General features: G+C 50.8%; 1 protein-coding gene across 2 annotated transcripts in view; it reads right to left on the bottom strand.

The window, feature by feature from the left end:
- ATPAF2 (ATP synthase mitochondrial F1 complex assembly factor 2) overlaps positions 1-8,362 on the bottom strand; it is a 22,516-nt gene that overhangs the window by 1,288 nt on the left and 12,866 nt on the right. For both annotated transcript variants that reach the window (XM_004712956.2, XM_045293485.1), the window contains exons 2-7: positions 5,995-6,039; positions 5,636-5,781; positions 4,276-4,373; positions 2,801-2,881; positions 1,064-1,176; positions 320-435 (exon numbers count right to left, since the gene is read on the bottom strand). In XM_004712956.2, coding sequence (XP_004713013.1) covers positions 320-435; positions 1,064-1,176; positions 2,801-2,881; positions 4,276-4,373; positions 5,636-5,781; positions 5,995-6,039 — 599 coding nt within the window. The remainder of the gene's footprint in view (positions 1-319; positions 436-1,063; positions 1,177-2,800; positions 2,882-4,275; positions 4,374-5,635; positions 5,782-5,994; positions 6,040-8,362) is intronic.

The raw sequence follows: 8,362 nt of genomic DNA, 5'->3' as shown, positions 1-8,362 counted from the left end.
TTGGTCCCGAAGCCCCCACACTGGGCTCCAAACACAGTTTGTGCCTTGGTTTCCTCCTGTGAACATGAGTTAACAGCAGTCCCACTTTCAGCTGTTTGAGCGATTCTCTTACTTGGCAATTTATACTTCACTGGCTCTGAGTTTAGCGTTAGTACGCATTTGACAGTAAAAAGGGCCAAATTCACATTACATAGGTCAGATGGGTAACCTGACCCCCAACTCAATTTGAATTAGAAGGAGTGTTATCGTAATCCGTCAATGGACTCCTCTCCAGGTGGGGGGAAACTGGGGGCAGCCCCACAGCCACAGCCCACCTCACCTGGTACTCCTCCTCCAAGCGCGACAGCAGCACGGCCTGCTCCACCGTCAGGCGCAGGTCAATCAGGCCCAAGGCCAGCACCATGGACTTGAGCTGGGCCACCACAAACTCAATCCCTGCAACACACCAGGACGCAGAGGTTCTACCCCACCAGGACCGCTGCTCCCAAACCTACTGCCTCTGAACAGCACTGTAGAACAGACTAGACGTGACTCAGCAGGTTTCCAAGGCTGTAAACATGTACAGAAGTGGACTGCCACATCTTCCTCCTGAGGAGCTGATGGTGAGTCTGACCCTTCGGTTGGCAGCCAAGCACCTTATCCACTGCACCACCAGGGCTCCTCCCAGACCCCAAGGAGTGGTTAAAGGGTGCTAAGTGGGGAAGAGAGATCATAGAAGCAGCTGCTATGCTGCCTGCGCTGTGCCTGTGCATCTTGGGGATGGTCCTCTGCTCTTACTGAGGTACGCATGACCTGCTCTTGGCAATCAGAGCATTCTATACCCCCAACCCAGGGACAGGTGCAGGGAAGGGCGTGTGACCCAAACCTGGCCAATGACACAGGGTCCCAAGACCAAGAACAAACTCTGCTTCCTGCTAGCAGGGCGTGAGCCTGGGGTAAAAGGGTTGATGTGAGAGCCTGTGTCTTGGTCCTCAGAGCCACCCTGGGAGCTCCCCCAGCTCAGGTTCCGGACACAAATGCCCATCACCCGTGCCCTCCCAGCCCTAGCAAGCCCCAAGAATACCTTGGAGGGCCCACATGTTGTAAGAGGCCAGATGGCTGGCAAGAATCTCCTGAGTCTTGGCTGGTACGCTGGGCCCCAGGATACTGGTGGAGACACCAATCTTCACACCATATCTGAAAGCAGAAAGTTGCAGCCTGTGCCTGTCTTGCTGTGATCTAGACGCTGCCTAGCTTTTGCCCCAAAACAAAGCCCAACACTGCGGAGCATGTATGTGTCCCTTCAAGGTGGCCAAGGAGCCAGTTTGGGGGCTCCCGGGAATGACTGCCACTGGCCAGTGGCATTCTTGCCTAATTTTGCATTCTCTAAGGGCAAACCCAGAGGACCAAGAACATGCCAAGTAGCTGGTGAGTTGAGCAAGCCGGGCACAGCTTGTGCGCATAGCTGCCAGAAACTCTGTGCCGTGTCCCAGCAGCTCCAGGAAATGCGTGCACACCTGCTTTTTAAATTTTTAAAAAGGTCTTTCACATGTGAGACTATAGAAGATTTCTTTTAAATATCACTTTCCTGCTAGTAACATTTGTATATGTCCTATATAACTCAGTCCTTTTGTTGATTCAACAAATGCTTCTGGCCTGTGACCTATGGGCTATGCACTGGCTCCAAGCGATGACAAATCTGTAAGAAGAATCATAACTCATAAAACACATGGGAAATACAATGGAGAAGAACGATTATTCTACTATAGGAAGTGCTGTGTGTTTCTTTAAAGGAGAGGGAGCTCAACTGCCCCCCAAAACAGAAACAAACCATCGCGCAGCTCTCTGAGCACCTGAATTTTACATTTAATTAGATCTCAAAATGACATCACACCTTCACGGTTCACACCCAGTATTGTGGCTGTTCTGTGTCCCCGGATGGGAGGAGCGGTTCATCACTGAGCTACTGAACCCTGGGGAAACGGCCTGGCCATCTGCTTCTGGAAGATCAGCCTCCAGTGGCCTACAGATCACAGGTCTACCAGGACCTGCATGAGGCTGCTACGAACTGGGTCAACTCAACTGTAACCAGTACCATGGGAGGGGCACCTCGCGGGGTCTCTCTAGGGTCTGGGGGAAGCCTCTAGCTGTGGCTGTCTTTTACTTGAACCCCCACAGTGCCAGGCATGTTGTGGTACTCAGTAAATATGGAGCAATGTAAGACATAGATCCGGGGACTCATTTTGGGAAACGTTCCACGTAAGCTCAAAACTACAATCGCAGAGATGATAACTGCCAGTGTGTAAGCACCCGCCTGAGCCAAGCAGGGTGCCAGCCCTTCACGGGCACCATTGTGTGCATGCTGCCAGCCCACGAGGAGGCGCACTAGCTCTGCCTTACAGATGGAGATCGATGCTCAGAGGCCATGGCACCCAGCAAATGGGTAGCTGAATGGGGGCTAAACCAATGTGGCTGCTCTTAAGCCGCCCACCCAGGGGCACCTTTACTCCTCCCCAATCTCACTGCTGATTTCAGATGTCGTCCATGAGATACGTAGAATCTCAGCACCTCACACCAGAATCAGAAGGGAGGGGGGTGGCCTCAGCCCTCCAGTGTACCCCTAGCAGGTGCCCAGTGCCCAGAACTGGGGACAGTCTAAGGAAAATGCCTGCAAGCATTTTACCCAAGGTGACCCTACCTGTCAAAGTTAGATACCTGAACCTAGAGGTCTCTGAACAGAGAGCCAACTAGCCAGGGTTTTCCCCCACCCCTGCCAACCAGTAAGGGCTTGTCTAGAGATGGAGTAAACAGCACATCTTACCTCGTCTCGGCCCACTCGATAATAGGATCCCATTCATTCTTCTGAAGTTCCACTAATGTTTCTGGCTCCTCCACCCTATAGCTGATTCAATGCAAAAGAACAATATATACAGTCCCTTCATTCAGCAACAAGGCCCAGAGCTAACACCAGCCCAGGCCACAGGCCAGCCTCTCACCCTTACCACTAAAGCAGCAGTTCGCAAAGGGTGCTCCTGGGAACAACAGCACCAGCAGTGCCTGTGAGCTGGCGAGAGGGAAGGCCGCACTCTGAAATGAGCCCCCCCCCCCCCCACCTGGGCCTACAGGGGACCCTGAGAGAAGCTCCAGTTTGAGAAAGACTGCCTGAGATGCTCTGCCCCGCTGGACCGGCAACGCTGGCCGTCCATGACATTCTACAGAACAGTCCTCCTGGGTCCACACCCACACTGGACAGGGATATTGTGCTGGGAGTTTGGCTGGGGCAGCTCTGACCTCCCCGCTCACCTCCTAAGCCTATTCCTGGCTAGTGGGGCCAAGGCTGCAGGGACACCTGCTCCAAGGGAACCCAACCCAGAGGCCAGGCTGTGACACTTATTCTGAGCTGGAGAAATGGAGTCAGAGGAGGGAGCTGAGGTGCAAGGCTTTGTGAGATGGGCTGCAGGTGGCCCCGTGGAAAGCCAGCGGCCTGTGTACCCAGAGGGCAGAAGAGGTGCCAATGCAGAAAAGTCAGAGATGACCCACTGAAGCCAACCTGTGGGCAGAGGTGTGTGCATGTGTGTGGGGGTGGGTGTTTGCCAACATCCTATTTTCAAATCCCATCCTAGTGACCCAAACATCCCTCATTTCCTATCAGGGCCCCTTTCTCATCTCCAAGGAACCCCTTTCCCGCAGTCAGATGGAGGCCATTTCTGCTCCCTCAAACAAATGACTTCTAACCTCAATGGACTTGGCTTTCTGACTAGCTGCTCCACATGGGCCCCACAGCACAGACTGACTGATTTTTGTTCAGCACTGACTTCAGATGTCATGCCAAGACACCCAGATCTTAGTGCCTCAGGCCCGCGTGGGCAGATCTAGCTGGTTCCTTGCATGGTTTCCCCTCGGCATCACTGACTAGACCACACACATACAGGGGAGAGTTCAGATCCAGAAGCCAGCTCCTGGTTGAACACATCTGGCCAGCTCTGTGTGACTAGGCTGAAGAATGATAAGAATGCCTACATGAGAATGAGCCCCGGGTCCGGTGTTGGCAGTGCCCCTTGGGTCCTGGAGCCTACAGTACTGCCTGGAGCCACCCCATGCCCAGAGGCAGAGGATGAGCTGCAGGAGGGCTTTGCCCTATGTCTTGACAGGGTTGTAGCTCATTCTAGGGACAGGCAGGGGAGCTCATGAACTGCCTCCTACCCTTGCCGCCCTGTGAGTTCCCGGAGACCAGACTGCTGCCCTTCCACAGCACCTGAAACAAAGTGACCCAGGGGGACCCGCTTAGTCTTTTACCAGATAGTGTCAGTGTCCAGAAATTTCAGAGCTGCCCGGATCAGCTGGTCCTTGCTTCGCTGGGTCGGGTTGTCCAAAGAAGTGTTGCACAAGGTGGTCTGGGTCAAAGGCAGAGAGGGCCCTGCCATCAGCCCCAGCACTGCCCTCCCGAGAGACTGCCCCAACCCGCAGGAGGGAGAGCAGCGGGAGGCTGGCCCCAGGGCTCCTCACAACCACCGCAGCAGCACGTCTGTTGGAAGCTGAGCACAGGGCACTCTGGATGAGGCGCTCACAGATTGATCGCCCCCACTAACAAAGGAGGCTGAGCTTTAAAATGGACTTCCCCAAGCAAAGCAGAGTGCTCATCACTGCCTAGCTCTGCTGTACTTCATGGGATCCTCACCACAACCCTCTGGAGGAGGTCCTGTCATTCTACCCATTGCAGACATGTGAAAACCGAGGCCCGGAGAAGCTGGGTAGGAGATATTGCAAAGAAGACAAGCACGCAGAACTGGCATGCAAACCTGCTGACAACGCGCTGCCCTGGTTCCCCACGTGTCACACAGCAGGGAAACAAATACCTACCCCAGGGCCGAGTGGCTTTTCCAGATCGGCCTTGCCAGCAATGGTGGCTTAACCACTGGTGTGTGGCCCTCGCCACCCTAATTTCACTGGGCCGACAAAGGAGCAGCACAGACCACCCAGGGTTGCCAAGGAAACCCATCCAGGCCTGTTTGTCAGGGGGGCACAGTGATGCTCAGGATGAGAACAGCCGGTCCCAGGTACTGGTTGTGCATCTGTGTCAGCACCTAATCCTGACCTCGTTCCATGTGACAGGCACCGCCAGCACCCCACGCTCCCAACCAGGGGCCTGGGCTGACAGGGGCAAGCACTTGCTCAAGGGGCCGCAGTCTGAACCCGAAGAGCTCAGCAGCCACAGTCCTGCGATGACACACCACAGCGAGCGATCCCCACCCAGTGCACGTCACTCTGTGCAGGGAGGAGAAGAGCCCTCCCCCATCCTGTGCCCTCCATCTGTTGTTCCACTCAGCAGTACTTCCTGAAAGCCTTCCTGCGAGGGGCTGGGCTCACAGGGGCACCTGGGGAAAGGTATGGCCCCTGGCTTGCGGTGCAGCGGAGGCGCCCAACCACAAACACATAACTAAGGCTGCACAACTGAGCAGCCGTCACAGACGAGAGAGCTTGAAGCTCTCTCAAGAGGTGGCCTTTGTAGCAAGGCCACGGGGAGAGAGTGTACTGTGGCCCTCATACGGCATCTGCTCAGCATGTGGAGAACCCTACATACTGTTGCTGAGCCCCCATGGCAGCTATGGGCATAGGGGAGTGGATGGGGCATAGGCTAGCACTGTGGACTTGTTACCAGGTGCATGGTGTAGAACTTGATGGTATCTTGCTGGGAGTCCCATTCGGTGGCCACTGCAGTGGCCAGGGCCTCACTGGGGACGATAAAGAGCTTGGCTTGGGGTGTTTTCAGTTTTCTGTTGTCCAGGTTTATTTCAAAGCCACCTGGAAAGAGCATGTGAAAACCTTTCAGGTACTGTTAGGTGAAACTGGGTGACCATCCAGCCATGTGAATTGGTACAAAGGCAACTCCAAGTATCCTCCGCCCGTCCCCCAACAAAGTATGCGACCAGGAAGGGAGGGCCCATCTCATCACAGAATGTTCTCAATCACTCAAAAAAGGAAAAGAAAGGGACCGCCAACATTTCAGACACTCACCTTCACCCTGGGTGATGCTGACATTCTGGTAAAATCGCTTCCTTTCTGTAAGAAAGATGTTTCCAAAAGGCAGTTTAAAATAATGCAGCAACAGCTTAGGAAGTGACAAATCCGGCTGAGGCCGGATTACTGCTGATGCCAATTTACTGGCTTGATTTTCCTATCACCATTCAAGGTCTGTCGTACTCCACACAATATCATCCAGAGCTCTGACTAAGGCTGGAAGTGGGCTGGCAGTGGAGGGGAGCACTCACTGGGGATCATGCCAGTCATTCCGCCCTCTATTTCCCGAGCCTCAGGAACAAGTCTGACCACATAGCAACACCAAGCTACAAAGAATATCTGACTCTACACATTTCCTGCCACTTTTAGTCTGAACTTCCTCCCGCCGCTCACAGTGAATGCTGCCCCAGTGTTAGAAGTCCAGGGACCCAACCGAGAGCCCTACGTCTAAGTGGGGATGAGTCAACGGTCAGCCTGTGTGTGCATGCGCACACGTGCAGCATGAAGGCAATAAGCAGAGATCCCACGAGCTTTCTCTAGTCCCTCTAATTAATTAACCTAATTAATCAACTTGCTTGTATATTCAACAGGAACGCCAAACATTTCCTTTAAGAAGGGGGAAAAAACCTGTGTCCCATGTTCTCTTTTGAAAATAAATGAACAAAATCCTTTATGAGACTATAAACATATTTTCCCTCTTTTATGCCAGAGGGATTAAAAACCCGAGCACTTCAGAAGGAATTATGCAGAGGGCCTCAACTAATAAACAAACAGGAACAGGTCACATTTTGGGAGCCATACACCATTACAGTCTCCAGTCCTTGTAATAAACACACAACAACTTCAAGTCACACATTCATTCACTGGCTACCAAGAGCTGCAGGATCCTTGACTCAGGTTATTTACTGAGGTAATGACGAGGTACTGGGAGGGAAGGGAGACTCATTAAATAGTTTGCTTTTAACAACTTGTAAAAATCAACCAAGCTAAGTTAGAATTGTATTAATTCAAATAAGTAACTGAATTGACCATTCACTTATACAATTTAAGTTCAGGAGTTCTTAGAAGGGTATATGGTCCTACTCCAAACATATTCCATTTGTTTGGCCAAATCCCCATTTTTATTCTATAAATCAAATTTGTTATGCCATAAACACAGGGGTATTGTATCCTGTCCCTTTGTGTCACTGTGATGTCTCATTGCTGCAGTAATGTTGGAATCTATGCCATCAGTACTGTAAATACCAACTGGGTTACCTGGTGGAACTTCCAGGGTATGACTGACTAGGAAGAAAAAAGAGGAGCCCACATCTGAAAACCTGATCAATAAAAGTAGAATACTATCTGAAACAGCACAATAAAATGAGCCCTTCAAGTTGGAAGACACTCGAAATATGACTAGGGAAAGTTGCCTCCTCCATGCAGAGTCAACCTTAATAACGTAATGAAGCAACGTTCTCTGGAACTTCGTTTGCTGCTGGGACACAACTCAAAATGAGAAGAAACATCTGCAAGGATCCATTAATAATGACATTGTAGGATGTATAAAGTATGAAAATCTAGGAAAATTGGAAGTCATAAAAATGAAACGAAACACATAAAGATTGAAATCCTAGGTTAATGGTGAGCTGGAGTAAACTGGTATTGATCATTTTGAATCAGACAATCATATGGTCTGCTGAATAAAAAATTGGGGGGGGGGAATGACATTGTGTTCATTATCAAAGAGAATTAGTCAACAGAAGTTCAGAAACAAGACTGCAGTATTTCATTCCATACCACTTCTTGCCATCACGTACAAATGGTCCCAGTGGGCAGAAGAGCTCCTAAAGGTAGCCTGATGCCTTCCTGATAGATGATCCCCATCTGTGCTGGGGTCAGATAGCCTCTGCAGAACAGGCCATTTTGTCTTAAACACAAAATACCTGTAGCTTTGCCTCTTTACGTGTATTTACTTTAAAAATTGCATTAGTTCACCTATCAGTGTTAATGAAGTCCTATATTGGGAGGCTTTTTCTATAATTAAAGTATTATCATTTAAAAAAAACAAAGCAAGATCTATTCTGAAAGCACAAAATCAACATACAAAAATGAGTCAGACAACTATGAGATACCACCTAACACCCTCAAAGATAGCCCAATTAAAAAAATCAGAAAGTAACAAATGTTGGAGGGGCTGTGGGGAGATAAGAACTCTCATCCACTGCTGGTGGACCTGTAGGTATGTACAGCCACTATGGAAATCGATTTGGCGATATCTAAAACAGACGGAGATTAAGCTACCATATATATGACCCAGCAAGAAACAAACCACGGCCAGACAGCTGTGCTCCAATGTTCATCGAGGCAGAGTTCACAATTGCAA

The sequence above is a fragment of the Echinops telfairi genome, unplaced genomic scaffold (assembly GCF_000313985.2).
Source record: "Echinops telfairi isolate 266 unplaced genomic scaffold, ASM31398v2 ScPeMD7_2010;HRSCAF=2546, whole genome shotgun sequence".
In the NCBI taxonomy this organism is placed as follows: Eukaryota; Metazoa; Chordata; class Mammalia; order Afrosoricida; family Tenrecidae; genus Echinops; species Echinops telfairi.
Note: the sequence above shows the minus strand (reverse complement) of the source record. Positions and strands in the feature narration are given on the sequence as shown.